The sequence below is a fragment of the Cherax quadricarinatus genome, chromosome 34, assembly GCF_038502225.1.
Source record: "Cherax quadricarinatus isolate ZL_2023a chromosome 34, ASM3850222v1, whole genome shotgun sequence".
Classification (NCBI taxonomy): Eukaryota; Metazoa; Arthropoda; class Malacostraca; order Decapoda; family Parastacidae; genus Cherax; species Cherax quadricarinatus.
The window spans coordinates 2,775,692-2,800,503 of NC_091325.1; the positions used below are offsets into that span (position 1 = coordinate 2,775,692).

At 46.6% G+C, this 24,812-nt stretch overlaps 1 protein-coding gene across 2 annotated transcripts in view; it reads right to left on the reverse strand.

Annotated features, from left to right (window-relative positions):
* Trpm (transient receptor potential cation channel, subfamily M) overlaps nt 1-24,812 on the reverse strand; it is a 235,099-nt gene that overhangs the window by 109,947 nt on the left and 100,340 nt on the right. For both annotated transcript variants that reach the window (XM_070091119.1, XM_070091118.1), the window contains exon 2: nt 7,485-7,528. In XM_070091119.1, the coding sequence (XP_069947220.1) occupies nt 7,485-7,487 (3 nt within the window). In that variant the 5' untranslated portion in view covers nt 7,488-7,528. The remainder of the gene's footprint in view (nt 1-7,484; nt 7,529-24,812) is intronic.

A 24,812-nucleotide genomic window follows, 5' to 3' on the forward strand; every position in this document is an offset into this window, starting at 1 on the left:
TTTCACTTCACTTTCACTTCACTCTCACTTCACTTTCACTTCACTCTCACTTCACTCTCACCTCACTCTCCCTTGAACACTAACCACAACTACCAACACAACCACCACAAGAAACATTCGACTGTAACCAGCACTACCACTACTACAGTCATCATAATCAGTACCTCCAACACAATCATTTACCTACCCTCCACCACCACCAACAATCACAATCATTTACCTACCCTCCACCACCACCAACAATCACAATCATTTACCTACCCTCCACCACCACCAACAATCACAATCATTTACCTACCCTCCACCACCACCAACAATCACAATCATTTACCTACCCTCCATCACCACGAACAATCACAATCATTTACCTACCTTCCATCACCACGAACAATCACAATCGTTTACCTACCCTCCATCACCACCAACAATCACAATCATTTACCTACCCTCCATCACCACCAACAATCACAATCATTTACCTACCCTCCATCACCACCAACAATCACAATCATTTACCTACCCTCCATCACCACCAACAATCACAATCATTTACCTACCCTCCACCACCACCAACAATCACAATCATTTACCTACCCTCCATCACCACCAACAATCACAATCATTTACCTACCTTCCATCACCACGAACAATCACAATCGTTTACCTACCCTCCATCACCAACAATCACAATCATTTACCTACCCTCCATCACCACCAACAATCACAATCATTTACCTACCCTCCATCACCAACAATCACAATCATTTACCTACCCTCCATCACCACCAACAATCACAATCATTTACCTAACTTCCATCACCACCAACAATCACAATCATTTACCTAACTTCCATCACCACCAACAATCACAATCATTTACCTACCCTCCATCACCACCAACAATCACAATCATTTACCTACCCTCCATCACCACCAACAATCACAATCATTTACCTACCCTCCACCACCAACAATCACAATCATTTACCTACCCTCCACCACCACCAACAATCACAATCATTTACCTACCCTCCATCACCACCAACAATCACAATCATTTACCTACCCTCCATCACCACCAACAATCACAATCATTTACCTACCCTCCATCACCACCAACAATCACAATCATTTACCTACCCTCCATCACCACCAACAATACAATCATTTACCTACCCTCCATCACCACCAACAATCACAATCATTTACCTACCCTCCATCACCACCAACAATCACAATCACCCCATCACTCAATATTATATTGGTACACAGAACCCACAAGTTTATCAGCAAGACACTTGTACAACAGTAGGCCTACACAGTAGGCTTCTTCAGTCGAGTACATAGGCAGCAGAAGCAGTAGAGATACAGAGGCGATGTCATCAGTCCATCACCCTTGAAGATGTAGTTTTTGAGGTGGTCAGTCCCTCAAATATTATTTTTCCAAGGTTGATGGACTGATTGCATCATTTCACTACTACACCTGCTGCCTCTGTATTTGACTGAAGAAGTCTACTGTGTGGGCGAAATGTTTCAACAAAAAAGTTACCCAACTGTTGACTATGTATCTTAATCTTCATGTTATCAGTATTTTATACCTTTATCAGTCTAACAGGTTGGGCTGGTAAACCAGCGGAAGGTTTCGGTAATAAGACACAAAGCCCCAATCGTCACATAACTAAGACCAGTGAGGATAAACTTGACCGTTTCTCCTGACAAACAAAACGCCAGACGTTGAGTCCTAGAAGAGTCTTTCCACAACTCAACCTCATCCTTAAGCGGCACGTAAATTCCCTTGTCTTCTAATAACATATTCATTTTTCACCTATAATCTACCTTGTCCATAATTACCGTATTTCGCGGCTTATTAGGCGCATGTTTTTTTTAATAAAATGTCTCCAAAAACCACCATGTGTCCTATAAACCGAAGGTTAGTGACTGGAGGTACAAGTCTGGGGTGTGAGGTGGGCTGTAGCTCTCTCAGTTACGTCCGATGTCGAACCACTGAAACTAAAACAAGTCTTACAAGTCGCGTCTTATAAGCCGCGAAATACGATACTATCGCATTTGCTTTGTTTCGTAAGGTGAAGTCCAGGAACTTTCCTTAATTCATGGCATAACTTAACAAATATTTGATGACAACTGTGTTGCAGAGGTGTGAGCACAACTCACACCTCTGCACAATATCTTGGTGAATCACCAGTACTATTAGGTACCAGCATAACTTCAAAAAGATAAAAAATATATCAATATTTTGGGTTTGCTTTACATATGGACAGCTAGAGATGGAATTCTATACCCCAATTATTTACTTCCCAGGTTAAGAATCCCTGTGTTAAAGATTCCTGGGGTCATGACCCCTGCGGCCCGATCTCAGACCAGGTCATGAAGATATCTCTTGTTTCCCAGGAGTTGCACCTGCAATGTTTGCCCACACGTTAGCCTGCAGTGTTTGCCCACACGTTAGCCTGCAGTGTTTGTCTAAACGTTAGCCTGCAGTGTTTGCCCACACGTTAGCCTGCAGTGTTTGCCTACACGTTAGCCTGCAGTGTTTGCCTACACGTTAGCCTGCAGTGTTTGCCCACACGTTAGCCTGCAGTGTTTGCCCACACGTTAGCCTGCAGTGTTTGCCCACACGTTAGCCTGCAATGTTTGCCCACACGTTAGCCTGCAGTGTTTGCCTACACATTAGCCTGCAGAGTTTGCCTACACGTTAGCCTGCAGTGTTTGCCCACACGTTAGCCTGCAGTGTTTGCCTACACGTTAGCCTGCATTGTTTGCCTACACATTAGCCTGCAGAGTTTGCCTACACGTTAGCCTGCAGTGTTTGCCTACACGTTAGCCTACAGTGTTTGCCTACACGTTAGCCTGCAGTGTTTGCCCACACGTTAGCCTGCAGTGTTTGCCTACACGTTAGCCTGCAGTGTTTGCAGTGTTTGGCCACACGTTAGCCTGCAGTGTTTGCATACACGTTAGCCTGCAGAGTTTGCCTACACGTTAGCCTGCAGTGTTTGCCCACACGTTAGCCTGCAGTGTTTGCCCACACGTTAGCCTGCAGTGTTTGCCCACACGTTAGCCTGCAATGTTTGCCCACACGTTAGCCTGCAGTGTTTGCCTACACATTAGCCTGCAGAGTTTGCCTACACGTTAGCCTGCAGTGTTTGCCCACACGTTAGCCTGCAGTGTTTGCCTACACGTTAGCCTGCATTGTTTGCCTACACATTAGCCTGCAGAGTTTGCCTACACGTTAGCCTGCAGTGTTTGCCTACACGTTAGCCTACAGTGTTTGCCTACACGTTAGCCTGCAGTGTTTGCCCACACGTTAGCCTGCAGTGTTTGCCTACACGTTAGCCTGCAGTGTTTGCAGTGTTTGGCCACACGTTAGCCTGCAGTGTTTGCATACACGTTAGCCTGCAGTGTTTGTCTACACGTTAGCCTGCAGTGTTTGCCTACACGTTAGCCTGCAGTGTTTCCCTACACGTTAGCCTGCAGTGTTTGTCTACACGTTAGTCTGCAGTGTTTGCCTACACGTTAGCCTGCAATGTTTGCCCACACGTTAGCCTGCATTGTTTGCCTACACGTTAGCCTGCAGTGTTTGCCCACACGTTAGCCAGCAGTGTTTGCCCACACGTTAGCCTGCAGTGTTTGCCTACAAGTTAGCCAGCAGTGTTTGCCTACAAGTTAGCCTGCAGTGTTTGCCTACACGTTAGCCTGCAGTGTTTCCTTACACGTTAGCCTGCAATGTTTGCCCACACGTTAGCCTGCAGTGTTTGCAGTGTTTGCCTACACGTTAGCCTGCAGTGTTTGCCCACACGTTAGCCTGCAGTGTTTGCAGTGTTTGCCTACACGTTAGCCTGCAGTGTTTGCCTACACATTAGCCTGCAGTGTTTGCCTACACATTAGCCTGCAGTGTTTGCCTACACATTAGCCTGCAGTGTTTGCCTACACATTAGACTGCAGTGTTTGCCTACACATTAGCCTGCAGTGTTTGCCTATACATTAGCCTGCAGTGTTTGCCTACACGTTAGCCAGCAGTGTTTGCCTACACATTAGCCTGCAGTGTTTGCAGTGTTTGCCTACACGTTAGCCTGCAGTGTTTGCCTACACATTAGCCTGCAGTGTTTGCCTTCACATTAGCCTGCAGTGTTTGCCTTCACATTAGCCTGCAGTGTTTGCCTACACATTAGCCTGCAGTGTTTGCCTACACATTAGCCTGCAATGTTTGCCTACACATTAGCCTGCAGTGTTTGCCTATACATTAGCCTGCAGTGTTTGCCTACACGTTAGCCAGCAGTGTTTGCCTACACGTTAGCCTGCAGTGTTTGCCTACACGTTAGCCTGCAGTGTTTGCCTACACGTTAGCCTGCAGTGTTTGCCTACACATTAGCCTGCAGTGTTTGCTTACACATTAGACTGCAGTGTTTGCCTACACATTAGCCTGCAGTGTTTGCCTACACATTAGCCTGCAGTGTTTGCCTACACGTTAGCCAGCAGTGTTTGCCTACACATTAGCCTGCAGTGTTTGCCTACACGTTAGCCAGCAGTGTTTGCCTACACGCTAGCCAGCAGTGTTTGCCTACACGTTAGCCAGCAGTGTTTACCTACACGTTAGCCTGCAGTGTTTGTCAAGTTGAGGAGAGTTGAGAGGTTAAGTCTAACATGTGAAGAGGGAAGTTAACAGCACCAGAAAACACTCTCAACTTTCCCCTACTTGTCCAGCATCATTATAACTTCCCAGGAGTCACGCTACAATGTCTCATGCACATCATGCCGCTGCTCTCTGCTCCTATATATACCCCACTCTCTCCTATATCTCATTCTTCTTCTTCTTATGACCAGAGCTTTGGTAAGATGGGTAAGGAAGAAGGATGGGTAAGGATAGAAATATTGGAAAAGGATGGGAGAGGGGGAGAGAGGTAGGATATAAAAGGTAAGTGGCCCAACCACTTTGGTGTAATTTAAAAAGTGTATGTGGAATAATAAAATATTCTTGAAGGGGTATAATACTAACCCATCAGAGTCACATAGATATAACACATATATAAGTACATGACTCTGAATTGGTAGTAATTATACAAGTTGCAAATGCTTTTTTTTGCGATTGCACAACGGATATTTTAACGACAATGAAGGCAATAATTTTCTGGCCAGTTTATAAAGAATTACTTGACACAGTAGCTTCTTACAAGGTGGTGTCCCGCCATAGTAAATGTAGCATAATTTTAACAGTAGAATGTTGTACAAGATGTCTCCCTAATTGGGGGCGATGATTTTCTCAGTAAACATAGAAGGGTTCTGGTGTTAACCAATCATCTTCATCTGCAGGGAGGTTGCTCAAGATCATTGGTCGATGGTAATCGTCTTTATGGATAAAACGACGGACCCTCTGTGGGAGAGTCATTCTTTGAGTCCTGTGAGGAGGAGTATTGATGATATAATCCGTGGTATTTTCAACTTGGAGAGGATGTTCTCTATCTGGCATGTATAGTTCTTGCATCGCAGCTGTCTCATTCAAGAGTATAACATCAAGATTGTAATTATGTAGTTCAACCTCAAGGAGGTAACGGTTATTAAAGAAATGTTGAACATTAAGTTGGAAACTTGTAATCCCCATTATTTCTTGCACTTGGCACGTGTACTGCGGTCTGAACGTCAGCAAGTAATGTCATGTTTGGTATCCACACTATCACTGCTGGACTCGTCAAGGGGAGGAGGGAAGTTCTGCGTAGTTGCTTGTGTATTAAAAGTGTCATCATCCTCACAAGAATTGGTAATATTAACACAATCATTAGAGTCATTAGAGTCATCATCATAAAACTGAGGTGAGATATACTCAGTTTCAGGAAGCAGAGGCTCGTGAGAGTTAACGGGAGACTGTGGAGCCTCCAAGGGAAAATTTGGTAGGCCAGGTGAATTACCCTGGGAAAGTTCCTGTTCAACAGGATCAGCTGCAATAGCGGAAGAGTAAGTACCAATCTTGGGGCATCGTTGGGGTCAGGTATTGACTCATATATGTGTAATTATATCTCAGTATATGTGTAATTACATATTTGTTGTTATAGCAGCAATACTTTGGCTCTAGATGCCCCCACATCTTCAGTGTTTATATAATCTGCCATCATCACGTCATCTAGAACTCTACGGTGCTCTACTTGCTTCCTTGAGATCGTAAACATATTTCCTAAGCTCCCTGCGTCTCATCTGGGCTTTCAGTTGTCGTCCTGTCTTATCTTATCCGCGTGTAACTTTATCCATATATCATCATCTGTTTATAGGTTCAGGAGTGTTGCTTTACCACTGGTGTTACACTGACAGTATTAACAGGAGTGTTGCTATACCACTGGTGTTACACTGACAGTATTAACAGGAGTGTTGCTATACCACTGGTGTTACACTGACAGTATTAACAGGAGTGTTGCTATACCACTGTTGTTACACTGACAGTATAAACAGGAGTGTTGCTATACCACTGTTGTTACACTGACAGTATAAACAGGAGTGTTGCTATACCACTGGTGTTACACTGACAGTATAAACAGGAGTGTTGCTATACCACTGGTGTTACACTGACAGTATTAACAGGAGTGTTGCTATACCACTGGTGTTACACTGACAGTATTAACAGGAGTGTTACTTTACCACTGGTGTTACACTGACAGTATTAACAGGAGTGTTACTTTACCACTGGTGTTACACTGACAGTATTAACAGGAGTGTTACTTTACCACTGGTGTTACACTGACAGTATTAACAGGAGTGTTACTTTACCACTGTTGTTACACTGACAGTATTAACAGGAGAGGTGTTATTTACGAGGCAGGCAAACACTAACACACATAACTAAACCCACATGTTGCAAGTGGAAACTAGTATCATTTCGGTTCATTCCTGGTCTATTATCAAGTTCCTCACGACTTGATAGACTCAAATATTGACTAATTTCCACTGTGTGCATTACCTGTGAATTGTTAAGAGTCAAGGTACTTAGATTCCGCCTTTCCAGCAGTAGTTCTCAAACCTTTTAGTATGAAAGTGCCAATTGGAAAAAGGAAAATTTTGTAATAGTTGACACTGGTAATTATGGAGACCTGGTCACAGACCGAGTCGCAGGGGCGTTGACATCCGAAACTCTCTCCAGGTATACTGCGCAGTATGGAACCTACACAAAAGTGAATTCACAATTTCACGTGAGGGCCGTATCCATTACCTAGGAGGGCCACGTGCGGCCCTCGGACCGCAGGTCGGGGACCCCTGGTCTACACTATAAAAAGGCTTCTATCTTTATAAGAAATCATTGACATTGGCATCAGAACACCTGACGTCTGCCAGGCAGAACACTGACATCAGAATACCTGACGTCTGCCAGGCAGAACACTGACATCAGAATACCTGACGTCTGCCAGGCAGAACACTGACATCAGAATACCTGACGTCTGCCAGGCAGAACACTGACATCAGAACACAAGAGAGCACCAGGTACTTACCATCTGTACACAGAGAAGGGATCCCTGTCTTCATCCTAGCTTATCTGTCAAAGGAAAATACAAACATCAATACACAGAAACTGATATTATTATTCTTATCTCTCAAACAAAAATAGTCACACACACACACACACACACACACACACACACACACACACACACACACACACACAAGGTTAGTTCCAGAGCTAAGGGAAATGTCCTACGAAGGAAGGTTAAGGGAACTCGGCCTGACGACACTGGAGGACAGGAGGGTCAGGGGAGACATGATAACGACAGATAAAATGCTGCGTGGAATAGACGAGGTGGACAGAGGCAGGATGTTCCAGAGATGGGATACAGAAACAAGGGGTCAATCTTGGAAGCTGAAGACCCAGATGAGTCAAAGAGATGTTAGGAAGTATTTCTTCAGTCATAGAGTTGTCAGGAAGTGGAATAGCCTAGAAAGTGACGTAGTGGAGGCAGGAACCATACATAGCTTTAAGATGAGGTATGATAAAGCTCATGGAGCAGGGAGAGAGAGAGAGAAAGGACCTAGTAGCATTAAGTGAAAAAGCGGGGCCAGGAGCTAAGACTCGACCCCTGCAACCACAAATAGGTGAGTACACACACACACACACACACACACACACACACACACACACACACACACACCCACACACACACACACACACACACACACACATACACACACACACATATATATATATATATGAATGAGTGAGAGAGTCATGAAACAAGTCAGGTGTTTCAGCACTGGACATAAAGATGAATTTCGTGATAATTCCCATTGTCTCTTGTATCGAGGCGGCAAATGTTGTTAGCACAATATACAAGAATTCTGACATTTGCATTGTAAATGACAGCCCAGCCTGGCGGCTGACATCACAGGCTGACGCTCAGAAATTATATACAAAGTGAAGGAGAGAGTAACATCCTTCACGGCCAGGAGTGCCCCCTCTTATCTCTCGTTCTCACAGAAAGAAAACGAGAACCTCTGAGACCTTACTGAAATGTGTGTCGTCCTGTCCACAGAGTTTTCTAAGTGTTCTCAATGAGAGAGAGAGAGAGAGAGAGAGAGAGAGAGAGAGAGAGATTGTATCTCCACTAGAGAGGCAGCTAGCTTGTATCTCCACTAGAGAGGCAGCTAGCTTGTATCTCCACTAGAAAGGCAGCTAGTTTGTATCTCCAATAGAAAGGCAGCTAGCTTGTATCTCCACTAGAGAGGCAGCTAGCTTGTATCTCCACTAGAGAGGCAGCTAGCTTGTATCTCCACTAGAGAGGCAGCTAGCTTGTATCTCCACTAGAGAGGCAGCTAGCTTGTATCTCCACAAGAGAGGCAGCTAGCTTGTATCTCCACTAGAAAGGCAGCTAGCTTGTATCTCCACTAGAGAGGCAGCTAGCTTGTATCTCCACAAGAGAGGCAGCTAGCTTGTATCTCCACTAGAAAGGCAGCTAGCTTGTATCTCCACTAGAGAGGCAGCTAGCTTTTATCTCCACTAGAGAGGCAGCTAGCTTGTATCTCCACAAGAGAGGCAGCTAGCTTGTATCTCCACTAGAGAGGCAGCTAGCTTGTATTTCCACTAGAGAGGCAGCTAGCTTGTATCTCCACTAGAGAGGCAGCTAGCTTGTATCTTCAAAAGAGAGGCAGCTAGCTTGTATCTCCACTAGAGAGGCAGCTAGCTTGTATCTCCACTAGAGAGGCAGCTAGCTTGTATCTCCACTAGAGAGGCAGCTAGCTTGTACCTCCACTAGAGAGGCAGCTAGCTTGTATCTCCACTAGAGAGGCAGCTAGCTTGTATCTCCACGAGAGGCAGCTAGCTTGCATCTCCACTAGAGAGGCAGCTAGCTTGTATCTCCACTAGAAAGGCAGCTAGCTTGTATCTCCACTAGAGAGGCAGCTAACTTGTATCTCCACTAGAGAGGCAGCTAGCTTGTATCTCCACAAGAGAGGCAGCTAGCTTGTAACTCCACTAGAGAGGCAGCTAGCTTGTATCTCCACTAGAGAGGCAGCTAGCTTGTATCTCCACTAGAGAGGCAGCTTGCTTGTATCTCCACTAGAGAGGCAGCTAGCTTGTATCTCCACTAGAGGCAGCTAGTTTGTATCTCCACTAGAGAAGCAGCTAGCTTGTATCTCCACTAGGGAGGCAGCTAGCTTGTATCTCTACTAGAGAGGCAGCTAGCTTGTATCTCCACAAGAGAGGCAGCTAGCTTGTATCTCCACTAGAGAGGCAGCTAGCTTGTATCTCCACTAGAGAGGCAGCTAGCTTGTATCTCCACTAGAGAAGCAGCTAGCTTGTATCTCCACTAGAGAGGCAGCTAGCTTGTATCTCCACAAGAGAGGCAGCTAGCTTGTATCTCCACTAGAGAGGCAGCTAGCTTGTATCTCCACTAGAGAGGCAGCTAGCTTGTATCTCCACTAGAGAGGCAGCTAGCTTGTATCTCCACAAAAGAGGCAGCTAGCTTGTATCTCCACTAGAGGCAGCTAGTTTGTATCTCCACTAGAGAGGCAGCTAGCTTGTATCTCCACTAGGGAGGCAGCTAGCTTGTATCTCCACTAGAGAGGCAGCTAGCTTGTATCTCCACAAGAGAGGCAGCTAGCTTGTATCTCCACTAGAGAGGCAGCTAGCTTGTATCTCCACTAGAGAGGCAGCTAGCTTGTATCTCCACTAGAGAGGCAGCTAGCTTGTATCTCCACAAGAGAGGCAGCTAGCTTGTATCTCCACTAGAGGCAGCTAGTTTGTATCTCCACTAGAGAGGCAGCTAGCTTGTATCTCCACTAGGGAGGCAGCTAGCTTGTATCTCCACCAGAGAGGCAGCTAGCTTGTATCTCCACAAGAGAGGCAGCTAGCTTGTATCTCCACTAGAGAGGCAGCTAGCTTGTATCTCCACCAGAGAGGCAGCTAGCTTGTATCTAAACTAGAGAGGCAGCTAGCTTGTATCTCCACTAGAGGCAGCTAGCTTGTATCTCCACAAGAGAGGCAGCTAGCTTGTATCTCCACTAGAGAGGCAGCTAGCTTGTATTTCCACTAGAGAGGCAGATAGCTTGTATCTCCACTAGAGAGGCAGCTAGCTTGTATCTCCACTAGAGAGGCAGCTAGCTTGTATCTCCACAAGAGAGGCAGCTAGCTTGTATCTCCACTAAAGAGGCAGCTAGCTTGTATCTCCACAAGAGAGGCAGCTAGCTTGTATCTCCACAAGAGAGGCAGCTAGCTTGTATCTCCACAAGAGAGGCAGCTAGCTTGTATCTCCACAAGAGAGGCAGCTAGCTTGTATCTCCACAAGAGAGGCAGCTAGCTTGTATCTCCACTAGAGAGGCAGCTAGCTCGTATCTCCACTAGAGAGGCAGCTAGCTTGTATCTCCACTAGAGAGGCAGCTAGCTTGTATCTTCACAAGAGAGGCAGCTAGCTTGTATCTCCACTAGAGAGGCAGCTAGCTTGTATCTCCACAAGAGAGGCAGCTAGCTTGTATCTCCACAAGAGAGGCAGCTAGCTTGTATCTCCACTAGAGAGGCAGCTAGCTTGTATTTCCACTAGAGAGGCAGCTAGCTTGTTTCTCCACTAGAGAGGCAGCTAGCTTGTATCTCCACTAGAGAGGCAGCTAGCTTGTATCTCCACAAGAGAGGCAGCTAGCTTGTATCTCCACAAGAGAGGCAGCTAGCTTGTATCTCCACTAGAGAGGCAGCTAGCTTGTATCTCCACTAGAGAGGCAGCTAGCTTGTATCTCCACAAGAGAGGCAGCTAGCTTGTATTTCCACTAGAGAGGCAGCTAGCTTGTATCTCCACTAGAGAGGCAGCTAGCTTGTATCTCCACAAGAGAGGCAGCTAGCTTGTATCTCCACAAGAGAGGCAGCTAGCTTGTATCTCCACAAGAGAGGCAGCTAGCTTGTATTTCCACTAGAGAGGCAGCTAGCTTGTATCTCCACTAGAGAGGCAGCTAGCTTGTATCTCCACAAGAGAGGCAGCTAGCTTGTATCTCCACAAGCGAGGCAGCTAGCTTGTATCTCCACTAAGCGTCTAGGAACGTGCTGAAGTACTGACACACAGTTTGAGATCAGGACCCACACACAGTCTGAAGCACCCGAGATATAACAGCACTCCATGACATTCACTGACTCATTCACTCCATGACATTCACTGACTCATTCACTCCATGACATTCATTCTATCTGCACTATCAAGAGAGTGGCTGCACTCTTTCCTTCGTGGCACCTCCCTGGGAACGTTAGAGAGTGGCTGCACTCTTTCCTTCGTGGCACCTCCCTGGCAACGTTAGAGAGTGGCTGCACGCTTTCCTTCGTGGCACCTCCCTGGCAACGTTAGAGAGTGGCTGCACTCTTTCCTTCGTGGCACCTCCCTGGCAACGCAAGAGAGTGGCTGCACTCTTTCCTTCGTGGCACCTCCCTGGCAACGCAAGAGAGTGGCTGCACTCTTTCCTTCGTGGCACCTCCCTGGCAACGCAAGAGAGTGGCTGCACTCTTTCCTTCGTGGCACCTCCCTGGCAACGCAAGAGAGTGGCTGCACTCCTTCCATCGTGGCACCTCCCTGGCAACGCAAGAGAGTGGCTGCACTCTTTCCTTCGTGGCACCTCCCTGGCAGCGCAAGAGAGTGGCTGCACTCTTTCCTTCGTAGCACCTCCCTGGCAACGCAAGAGAGTGGCTGCACTCTTTCCTTCGTAGCACCTCCCTGGCAACGCAAGAGAGTGGCTGCACTCTTTCCTTCGTAGCACCTCCCTGGCTGCGCTAAGAAGACCAGTCACAAAAGGATTCCCGCACATTTCTTACCAGGAGCAGTCGCAGGATTTTTATCAGATATTTTTCTCCACAAACGCCAATATATATAAAAAATATTTCGAGTCTTCAGGTGGAAGAAAATGTTTAGCTGGTATTGTGGAGTTTTATTTTTCAGGTTATGAAGTAGATTTATGGAGTCTACAAGAAGAGTAGGCTCACTGAGTCTACAAGAAGAGTAGGCTCACTGAGTCTACAAGAAGAGTAGGCTCACTGAGTCTACAAGAAGAGTAGGCTCACTGAGTCTACAAGAAGAGTAGGCTCACTGAGTCTACAAGAAGAGTAGGCTCACTGAGTCTACAAGAAGAGTAGGCTCACTGAGTCTACAAGAAGAGTAGGCTCACTGAGTCTACAAGAAGAGTAGGCTCACTGAGTCTACAAGAAGAGTAGGCTCACTGAGTCTACAAGAAGAGTAGGCTCACTGAGTCTACAAGAAGAGTAGGCTCACTGAGTCTACAAGAAGAGTAGGCTCACTGAGTCTACAAGAAGAGTAGGCTCACTGAGTCTACAAGAAGAGTAGGCTCACTGAGTCTACAAGAAGAGTAGGCTCACTGAGTCTACAAGAAGAGTAGGCTCACTGAGTCTACAAGAAGAGTAGGCTCACTGAGTCTACAAGAAGAGTAGGCTCACTGAGTCTACAAGAAGAGTAGGCTCACTGAGTCTACAAGAAGAGTAGGCTCACTGAGTCTACAAGAAGAGTAGGCTCACTGAGTCTACAAGAAGAGTAGGCTCACTGAGTCTACAAGAAGAGTAGGCTCACTGAGTCTACAAGAAGAGTAGGCTCACTGAGTCTACAAGAAGAGTAGGCTCACTGAGTCTACAAGAAGAGTAGGCTCACTGAGTCTACAAGAAGAGTAGGCTCACTGAGTCTACAAGAAGAGTAGGCTCACTGAGTCTACAAGAAGAGTAGGCTCACTGAGTCTACAAGAAGAGTAGGCTCACTGAGTCTACAAGAAGAGTAGGCTCACTGAGTCTACAAGAAGAGTAGGCTCACTGAGTCTACAAGAAGAGTAGGCTCACTGAGTCTACAAGAAGAGTAGGCTCACTGAGTCTACAAGAAGAGTAGGCTCACTGAGTCTACAAGAAGAGTAGGCTCACTGAGTCTACAAGAAGAGTAGGCTCACTGAGTCTACAAGAAGAGTAGGCTCACTGAGTCTACAAGAAGAGTAGGCTCACTGAGTCTACAAGAAGAGTAGGCTCACTGAGTCTACAAGAAGAGTAGGCTCACTGAGTCTACAAGAAGAGTAGGCTCACTGAGTCTACAAGAAGAGTAGGCTCACTGAGTCTACAAGAAGAGTAGGCTCACTGAGTCTACAAGAAGAGTAGGCTGGAAGGACTCACAGGATGATATAAGCTCGGTGAGTCTACAAGGAGGACCAGGACTAGTCTAGTGAGTCTACAAGGACCAGGACTAGTCTAGTGAGTCTACAAGGACCAGGATTATTCTAGTGAGTCTACAAGGACCAGGACTAGTCTAGTGAGTCTACAAGGACCAGGACTAGTCTAGTGAGTCTACAAGGACCAGGACTAGTCTAGTGAGTCTACAAGGACCAGGACTAGTCTAGTGAGTCTACAAGGACCAGGACTAGTCTAGTGAGCCTACAAGGACCAGGACTAGTCTAGTGAGTCTACAAGGACCAGGACTAGTCTAGTGAGTCTACAAGGACCAGGATTAGTCTAGTGAGTCTACAAGGACCAGGACTAGTCTAGTGAGTCTACAAGGACCAGGATTAGTCTAGTGAGTCTACAAGGACCAGGACTAGTCTAGTGAGTCTACAAGGACCAGGACTAGTCTAGTGAGTCTACAAGGACCAGGATTAGTCTAGTGAGTCTACAAGGACCAGGATTAGTCTAGTGAGTCTACAAGGACCAGGATTAGTCTAGTGAGTCTACAAGGACCAGGACTAGTCTAGTGAGTCTACAAGGACCAGGATTAGTCTAGTGAGTCTACAAGGACCAGGATTAGTCTAGTGAGTCTACAAGGACCAGGATTAGTCTAGTGAGTCTACAAGGACCAGGATTAGTCTAGTGAGTCTACAAGGACCAGGATTAGTCTAGTGAGTCTACAAGGACCAGGACTAGTCTAGTGAGTCTACAAGGACCAGGATTAGTCTAGTGAGTCGACAAGGACCAGGACTAGTCTAGTGAGTCTACAAGGACCAGGATTAGTCTAGTGAGTCTACAAGGACCAGGATTAGTCTAGTGAGTCTACAAGGACCAGGACTAGTCTAGTGAGTCTACAAGGACCAGGATTAGTCTAGTGAGTCTACAAGGACCAGGATTAGTCTAGTGAGTCTACAAGGACCAGGATTAGTCTAGTGAGTCTACAAGGACCAGGATTAGTCTAGTGAGTCTACAAGGACCAGGATTAGTCTAGTGAGTCTACAAGGACCAGGACTAGTCTAGTGAGTCTACAAGGACCAGGATTAGTCTAGTGAGTCTACAAGGACCAGGACTAGTCTAGTGAGTCTACAAGGACCAGGATTAGTCTAGTGAGTCTACAAGGACCAGGATTAGTCTAGTGAGTCTACAAGGACCAGGACTAGTCTAGTGAGTCTACAAGGACCAGGATTAGTCTAGTGAGTCTACAAGGACCAGGACTAGTCTAGTGAGTCTACAAGGACCAGGATTAGTTTAGTGAGTCTACAAGGACCAGGATTAGTCTAGTGAGTCTACAAGGACCAGGACTAGTCTAGTGAGTCTACAAGGACCAGGACTAGTCTAGTGAGTCTACAAGGACCAGGATTAGTTTAGTGAGTCTACAAGGACCAGGATTAGTTTAGTGAGTCTACAAGGACCAGGACTAGTCTAGTGAGTCTACAAGGACCAGGACTAGTCTAGTGAGTCTACAAGGACCAGGATTAGTCTAGTGAGCCTACAAGGACCAGGACTAGTCTAGTGAGTCTACAAGAACCAGGATTAGTCTAGTGAGCCTACAAGGCGCAGGACTAGTCTAGTGAGTCTACAAGGACCAGGATTAGTCTAGTGAGCCTACAAGGACCAGGATTAGTCTAGTGAGTCTACAAGGACCAGGATTAGTCTAGTGAGCCTACAAGGCGCAGGACTAGTCTAGTGAGTCTACAAGGACCACGATTAGTCTAGTGAGCCTACAAGGACCAGGATTAGTCTAGTGAGTCTACAAGGACCAGGATTAGTCTAGTGAGCCTACAAGGACCAGGACTAGTCTATTGAGTCTACAAGGACCAGGATTAGTCTAGTGAGTCTACAAGGAGCAGGACTAGTCTAGTGAGTCGACAAGGACCAGGACTAGTCTAGTGAGTCTACTAGGACCAGCACTAGTCTAGTGAGTCTACAAGGACCAGGATTAGTCTAGTGAGCCTACAAGGACCAGGACTAGTCTAGTGAGTCTACAAGGACCAGGACTAGTCTAGTGAGCCTACAAGAACCAGGACTAGTCTAGTGAGTCTACAAGGATCAGGACTAGTCTAGTGAGTCTACAAGGACCAGGACTAGTCTAGTGAGTCTACAAGGACCAGGATTAGTCTAGTGAGTCTACAAGGACCAGGATTAGTCTAGTGAGCTTACAAGGACCAGGACTAGTCTAGTGAGTCTACAAGGACCAGGATTAGTCTAGTGAGCCTACAAGGAGCAGGACTAGTCTAGTGAGTCTACAAGGACCAGGATTAGTCTAGTGAGCCTACAAGGACTAGGACTAGTCTAGTGAGTCTACAAGGACCACAATTAGTCTAGTGAGCCTACAAGGACCAGGATTAGTCTAGTGAGTCTACAAGGACCAGGATTAGTCTAGTGAGCCTACAAGGACCAGGACTAGTCTATTGAGTCTACAAGGACCAGGATTAGTCTAGTGAGTCTACAAGGAGCAGGACTAGTCTAGTGAGTCGACAAGGACCAGGACTAGTCTAGTGAGTCTACTAGGCCCAGGACTAGTCTAGTGAGTCTACAAGGACTAGGATTAGTCCAGTGAGTCTACAAGGAGCAGGACTAGTCTAGTGAGTCTACAAGGACCAGGACTAGTCTAGTGAGTCTACAAGGACCAGGACTAGTCTAGTGAGTCTACAAGGATCAGGACTAGTCTAGTGAGTCTACAAGGACCAGGACTAGTCTAGTGAGTCTACAAGGATCAGGACTAGTCTAGTGAGCCTACAAGAACCAGGACTAGTCTAGTGAGTCTACAAGGACCAGGACTAGTCTAGTGAGTCTACAAGGACCAGGACTAGTCTAGTGAGTCTACAAGGATCAGGACTAGTCTAGTGAGCCTACAAGAACCAGAATTAGTCCAGTGAGTCTACAAGGACCAGGACTAGTCTAGTGAGTCTACAAGGACCAGGACTGGTCTAGTGAGTCTACAAGGACTAGGACTAGTCTAGTGAGTCTACAAGGACCAGGACTAGTCTAGTGAGCCTACAAGGACCAGGACTAGTCTAGTGAGCCTACAAGGAAGAAGACTAGTCTACGATGGTTCCACAAGTAGGCTAGGTGATATCACTATGAAAAAATAAGAAGTAGGCTTAATTAATCCTCAACAGGAGAAAGAATAGGCTCGGCCAGTCCACAAGGAGGAGGAGGAGTAGGCTTGACAAGTCAAGTTACAAACAATGTTACCTGCTGTGAGAGACAGTAAGTGCCTCTCACAGCAACACACTCCCTGCTGTGAGAGACATCAAGTGCCTCTCACAGCAACACACTCCCTGCTGTGAGAGACAGTGCCTCTCACAGCAACACACTCCCTGCTGTGAGAGACATCAAGTGCCTCTCACAGCAACACACTCCCTGCTGTGAGAGACATCAAGTACCTCTCACAGCAACACACTCCCTGCTGTGAGAGGCATCAAGTGCCTCTCACAGCAACACACTCCCTGCTGTGAGAGACATCAAGTGCCTCTCACAGCAACACACTCCATGCTGTGAGAGACATCAAGTGCCTCTCACAGCAACACACTCCCTGCTGTGAGAGACATCAAGTGCCTCTCACAGCAACACACTCCATGCTGTGAGAGACATCAAGTGCCTCTCACAGCAACACACTCCCTTCTGTGAGAGGCATCAAGTGCCTCTCACAGCAACACACTCCCTGCTGTGAGAGGCATCAAGTGCCTCTCACAGCAACACACTCCCTGCTGTGAGAGACAATAAGTGCCTCTCACAGCAACACACTCCCTCCTGTGAGAGACAATAAGTGCCTCTCACACCAACACACTCCCTGCTGTTAGAGACAATAAGTGCCTCTCACAGCAACACACTCCCTGCTGTGAGAAGCATCAAGTGCCTCTCACAGCAACACACTCCCTGCTGTGAGAGGCATCAAGTGCCTCTCACAGCAACACACTCCCTGCTGTGAGAGACATCAAGTGCCTCTCACAGCAACACACTCCCTGCTGTGGGAGACATCAAGTGCCTCTCACAGCAACACACTCCCTGCTGTGAGAGGCATCAAGTGCCTCTCACAGAAACCCACTCCCTGCTGTGAGAGGCATCAAGTGCCTCTCACAGCAACACACTCCCTGCTGTGAGAGACATCAAGTGCCTCTCACAGCAACACACTCCCTGCTGTGAGAGACAGTAAGTGCCTCTCACAGCAACACACTCCCTGCTGTGAGAGACATCAAGTGCCTCTCACAGCAACACACTCCCTGCTGTGAGAGACAGTAAGTGCCTCTCACAGCAACACACTCCCTGCTGTGAGAGGCATCAAGTGCCTCTCACAGCAACACACTCCCTGCTGTGAGAGACAGTAAGTGCCTCTCACAGCAACACACTCCCTGCTGTGAGAGGCATCAAGTGCCTCTCACAGCAACACACTCCCTGCTGTGAGAGCCCGTACGTGTCTCTCACAGCAACACACTCCCTGCTGTGAGAGACAGTAAGTGCCTCTCACAGCAACACACTCCCTGCTGTGAGAGACAGTAGGTGCCTCTCACAGCAACACACTCCCTGCTGTGAGAGACAGTAAGTGCCTCTCACAGCAACACACTCCCTGCTGTGAGAGACATCAAGTGCCTCTCACAGCAACACACTCCCTGCTGTGAGAGACATCAAGTGCCTCTCACAGCAACACACTCCCTGCTGTGAGAGACATCAAGTGCCTCTCACAGCAACACACTCCCTGCTGTGAGAGACATCAAGTGCCTCTCACAGCAACACACTCCCTGCTGTGAGAGACATCAAGTGCCTCTCACAGCAACACACTCCCTGCTGTGAGAGACATCAAGTGCCTCTCACAGCAACACACTCCCTGCTGTGAGAGACATCAAGTGCCTCTCACAGCAACACACTCCCTGCTGTGAGAGACATCAAGTGCCTCTCACAGCAACACACTCCCTTCTGTGAGAGACATCAAGTGCCTCTCACAGCAACACACTCCCTGCTGTGAGAGACAGTAAGTGCCTCTCACAGCAACACACTCCCTGCTGTGAGAGACAGTAAGTGCCTCTCACAGCAACACACTCCCTGCTGTGAGAGACAGTAAGTGCCTCTCACAGCAACACACTCCCTGCTGTGAGAGACAGTAAGTGCCTCTCACAACAACACACTCCCTGCTGTGAGAGACAGTAAGTGCCTCTCACAGCAACACACTCCCTGCTGTGAGAGACAGTAAGTGCCTCTCACAACAACACACTCCCTGCTGTGAGAGACAGTAAGTGCCTCTCACAACAACACACTCCCTGCTGTGAGAGACAGTAAGTGCCTCTCACAGCAACACACTCCCTGCTGTGAGAGACAGTAAGTGCCTCTCACAGCAACACACTCCCTGCTGTGAGAGACAGTAAGTGCCTCTCACAGCAACACACTCCCTGCTGTGAGAGACATCAAGTGTCTCTCACAGCAACACACTCCCTGCTGTGAGAGACATCAAGTGTCTCTCACAGCAACACACTCCCTGCTGTGAGAGACAGTAAGTGCCTCTCACAACAACACACTCCCTGCTGTGAGAGACAGTAAGTGCCTCTCACAGCAACACACTCCCTGCTGTGAGAGACAGTAAGTGCCTCTCACAGCAACACACTCCCTGCTGTGAGAGACAGTAAGTGCCTCTCACAACAACACACTCCCTGCTGTGAGAGACAGTAAGTGCCTCTCACAACAACACACTCCCTGCTGTGAGAGACATCAAGTGTCTCACACAGCAACACACTCCCTGCTGTGAGAGACAGTAAGTGCCTCTCACAACAACACACTCCCTGCTGTGAGAGACAGTAAGTGTCTCTCACAGCAACACACTCCCTGCTGTGAGAGACAGTAAGTGTCTCTCACAGCAACACACTCCCTGCTGTGAGAGACAGTAAGTGCCTCTCACAGCAACACACTCCCTGCTGTGAGAGACAGTAAGTGTCTCTCACAGCAACACACTCCCTGCTGTGAGAGACAGTAAGTGCCTCTCACAGCAACACACTCCCTGCTGTGAGAGACAGTAAGTGCCTCTCACAGCAACACACTCCCTGCTGTGAGAGACAGTAAGTGCCTCTCACAGCAACACACTCCCTGCTGTGAGAGACAGTAAGTGCCTCTCACAACAACACACTCCCTGCTGTGAGAGGCATCAAGTGCCTCTCACAGCAACACACTCCCTGCTGTGAGAGACAGTAAGTGCCTCTCACAGCAACACACTCCCTGCTGTGAGAGGCTCTCACAGCAACACACTCCCTGCTGTGAGAGACATCAAGTGCCTCTCACAGCAACACACTCCCTGCTGTGAGAGACATCAAGTGCCTCTCACAGCAACACACTCCCTTCTGTGAGAGACATCAAGTGCCTCTCACAGCAACACACTCCCTGCTGTCTCCTGTTGGAGACGACTAATGAAGATGAAGTTGATAAATTAGACACATGTGCAACACTTGGGTATCTTTATTGAGGAAACGTTTCACCACACAGTGGCTTCATCAGTCCTATACAAAGAAGAATGAAGATCAGGAGTTTGAGGTAATCAGTCCCTCAGGTTGGAGTCGGAGAGTGAGTTATAATCTTGTAACGGTGATCCTAATGTTCTTATTTCCCAAGTGGGTTATCCAAGTTTATTTCTTAGGTAACATTGAAAATGGGTTATGAAGGACTTGCCTAGTATGGGCCAGCAGGCCTCCTGAAGTGTTCCTCCTTTCTTATGTATAACATTACGAACATCAGAATGGAGGAACACTGCAGGAGGCCTACTGGCCCATACAAGGCAGTTTATGTCATGCAGCATACAAAGTATATTCGTATATATGGTTGAATATATGTTACCTTAAGTGAATATATTCATTTACAGTTCAGAGAAAGTGTATATTTAATTCTGGACACACTGGTGGGGCATTGTTGAAGGTTTTACCTGGGTTATTAACCGGGAGAGGTGGCTTAATAACCCAGGCAAAACTGGAATTGTGGTTTAATTCCGTTTAGGGGAAGGAGTCCTTGGGTTCTCTTCCCCAGTGGACGATATATCCCCAGTGGACGATATATTACACCCAGTGGACGATATATTATCCCTAGTGGACGATATATTATCCCCAGTGGACGATATATCCCCAGTGGACGATATATCCCCAGTGGACGATATATCCCCAGTGGACGATATATTATCCCCAGTGGACGATATATTATCCCTAGTGGACGATATATTATCCCTAGTGGACGATATATTATCCCCAGTGGACGATATATCCCCAGTGGACGATATATTATCCCCAGTGGACGATATATTATCCCTAGTGGACGATATATTATCCCCAGTGGACGATATATTATCCCTAGTGGACGATATATTATCCCCAGTGGACGATATATTATCCCTAGTGGACGATATATTATCCCCAGTGGACGATATATTATCCCTAGTGGACGATATATTATCCCCAGTGGACGATATATTATCCCTAGTGGACGATATATTATCCCCAGTGGACGATATATTATCCCTAGTGGACGATATATTATCCCCAGTGGACGATATATTACACCCAGTGGACGATATATTATCCCCAGTGGACGATATATTACACCCAGTGGACGATATATTATCCCCAATGGACGATATATTATCCCTAGTGGACGATATATTATCCCCAGTGGACGATATATTATCCCCAATGGACGATATATTATCCCCAGTGGACGATATATTATCCCCAGTGGACGATATATTATCCCCAGTGGACGATATATTACACCCAGTGGACGATATATTATCCCCAGTGGACGATATATTACACCCAGTGGACGATATATTATCCCCAGTGGACGATATATTATCCCCAGTGGACGATATATTATCCCCAGTGGACGATATATTATCCCCAGTGGACGATATATTATCCCCAGTGGACGATATATTATCCCCAGTGGACGATATATTATCCCCAGTGGACGATATATTATCCCCAGTGGACGATATATTACACCCAGTGGACGATATATTATCCCCAGTGGACGATATATTATCCCCAGTGGATGATATATTATACCCAGTGGACGATATATTATCCCCAGTGGACGATATATTATCCCCAGTGGACGATATATTATCCCCAGTGGATGATATATTATACCCAGTGGACGATATATTATCCCCAGTGGACGATATATTATCCCCAGTGGACGATATATTATACCCAGTGGACGATATATTATCCCCAGTGGATGATATATTATCCCCAGTGGACGATATATTATACCCAGTGGACGATATATTATCCCCAGTGGACGATATATTATCCCCAGTGGACGATATATTATCCCCAGTGGACGATATATTATACCCAGTGGACGATATATTATCCCCAGTGGACGATATATTATCCCCAGTGGACGATATATTATACCCAGTGGACGATATATTATCCCCAGTGGACGATATATTATCTCCAGTGGACGATATATTATCCCCAGTGGACGATATATTATCTCCAGTGGACGATATATTATCCCCAGTGGACGATATATTATCCCCAGTGGACGATATATTATCCCCAGTGGACGATATATTATCCCCAGTGGACGATATATTATCCCCAGTGGACGATATATTATACCCAGTGGACGATATATTATACCCAGTGGACGATATATTATCCCCAGTGGACGATATATTATACCCAGTGGACGATATATTATCCCCAGTGGACAATATATTATCCCCAGTGGACGATATATTACACCCAGTGGACGATATATTATACCCAGTGGACGATATATTATCCCCAGTGGACGATATATTATCCCCAGTGGACGATATATTATACCCAGTGGACGATATATTATCCCCAGTGGACGATATATTATACCCAGTGGACGATATATTATCCCCAGTGGACAATATATTATCCCCAGTGGACGATATATTACACCCAGTGGACGATATATTATACCCAGTGGACAATATATTATCCCCAGTGGACGATATATTATACCCAGTGGACGATATATTATCCCCAGTGGATGATATATTATCCCCAGTGGACGATATATTATACCCAGTGGACGATATATTATCCCCAGTGGACGATATATTATACCCAGTGGACGATATATTATCCCCAGTGGACAATATATTATCCCCAGTGGACGATATATTACACCCAGTGGACGATATATTATACCCAGTGGACAATATATTATCCCCAGTGGACGATATATTATACCCAGTGGACGATATATTATCCCCAGTGGACGATATATTATCCCCAGTGGACAATATATTATCCCCAGTGGATGATATATTATCCCCAGTGGACGATATATTATACCCAGTGGACGATATATTACACCCAGTGGACGATATACTATACCCAGTGTACCATATATTATCCCCAGTGGACGATATATTATCCCCAGTGGACGATATATTATCCCCAGTGGACGATATATTAGCCCCGAAATCCTCTCCAGGTATACTCCAGGTATACCAAACACAAGGTATACTGGTGTACTTAACACCTTCACTACATTATGTTAATTACCAAATTGTAACCACTTAAGTATCTCATTTTAACCATTTAAATACATCAGCTCAGACACTGGCAAGCAATACTTCAGTATCTTCAATAGGACAGTTTAACCCCTGAAGCGAGATAACTGGCGGAGTGGGTGACCTGCGGGAGATCGATGAAGGAGAAGTGGGAGGGGGAAGCCTAGGGGAGGTAGGGGAAGTAGGATGAAGGGTAAGAAGGTGCTGGGGGGTACAGCAGACCGCCAGGACTGGGGAAGGTTAGGTTAGGTTAGGTTAAGTTAGGTTAGGTTAGGTTAAGTTAGGTTAGATAAGGCTTGTCAGGAAACAGTACGAGTGTTTCCTGACGCGGGTCTTAGTCATATGATGACCCACAGCTGGAGCTTTTAAGAAAATAATGATGGAAGAGCACTGCAGATCTACTGGACTCTACAATACAAGTCTTGATAAAAAACCACCCATCCCTATCCTCGTACTTATCCAGGGTAGATTTAACCCTGTTGGATACATTTAACGCTTCTTAACTTTGTTGCAATGACTGCTAAAGGTGCATTGTGCACACCTGATGTTTATACCAATTATCAATTAAATTGATTTTGTTATAAGTCGTTTCGCTTAAAGTCGCAGTTTCCAAGAACATATCCACGACGTTAAGTGAGGACTTGCTGCATATACTCACTGGAGCAGAAGAGATACATGATAATATATACCTGAAAGGTATTCGAGGACCTGGTCTCAAATCTGCACACTGCCATAACAATACTGTAGTGAGAGACATGGGAGGAAGTGCAAAATAAACCCAGTGAAAAGCAGGGGAGCGATGCGCACAATAAGAGAACACTGTATCAATATCCGTGGCCCCAGATTATTCAACATCTTACCAGAAGATATCAGAAACACTGCTGGAACAAGTGTAGAAGTCTTCAAGAAGAAACTGGACAAGTATCTTCACTAGGCTGTGATGGATATATGGGACAGATCATCCAGGCTGTGTTGGATATATAGGACAGCAGACCATCAACAGCCTGATTGACAAGGCTAGCACCAGACGAGCCTGGCCCATGGCCGGGCTCCAAGAGTAGGAAAACTCTAGAAACTCATCCGAGGTATAGCCCTGAAGGAAGCTGTAAGTACAGTGATACTAGCTATATCACGGGTAATATCATGGACGAGCTTGGGGAAAGTGGTGCCACTGAGTGAGCCTGGGGAAAATAGTGCCACTGAGTGAGCTTGGGGAAAGTGGTGCCACTGAGTGAGCTTGGGGAAAGTGGTGCCACTGAGTGAGCTTGGGGAAAGTGGTGCCACTGAGTGAGCTTGGGGAAAGTGGTGCCACTGAATGAGCTTGGGGAAAGTGGTGCCACTGAATGAGCTTGGGGAAAATAGTGCCACTGAGTGAGCTGGGGAAAAGTGGTGCCACTGAGTGAGCTTGGGGAAAGTGGTGCCACTGAGTGATCTCGGGGGGGAGGGGGAGGCAGCAGTAAGTCTGCCATATATCAACATCCATCCCCACCCACTGCCTGCCACTGTCTGCCACCCACCACTGCTTGTGTGGGTGGCAGGGAAATCTATACGAGGGGACCCCACCACCACCACCATTTTGCCCACCACATCAGACCTGCTGGTGGGCAGGTTATACCC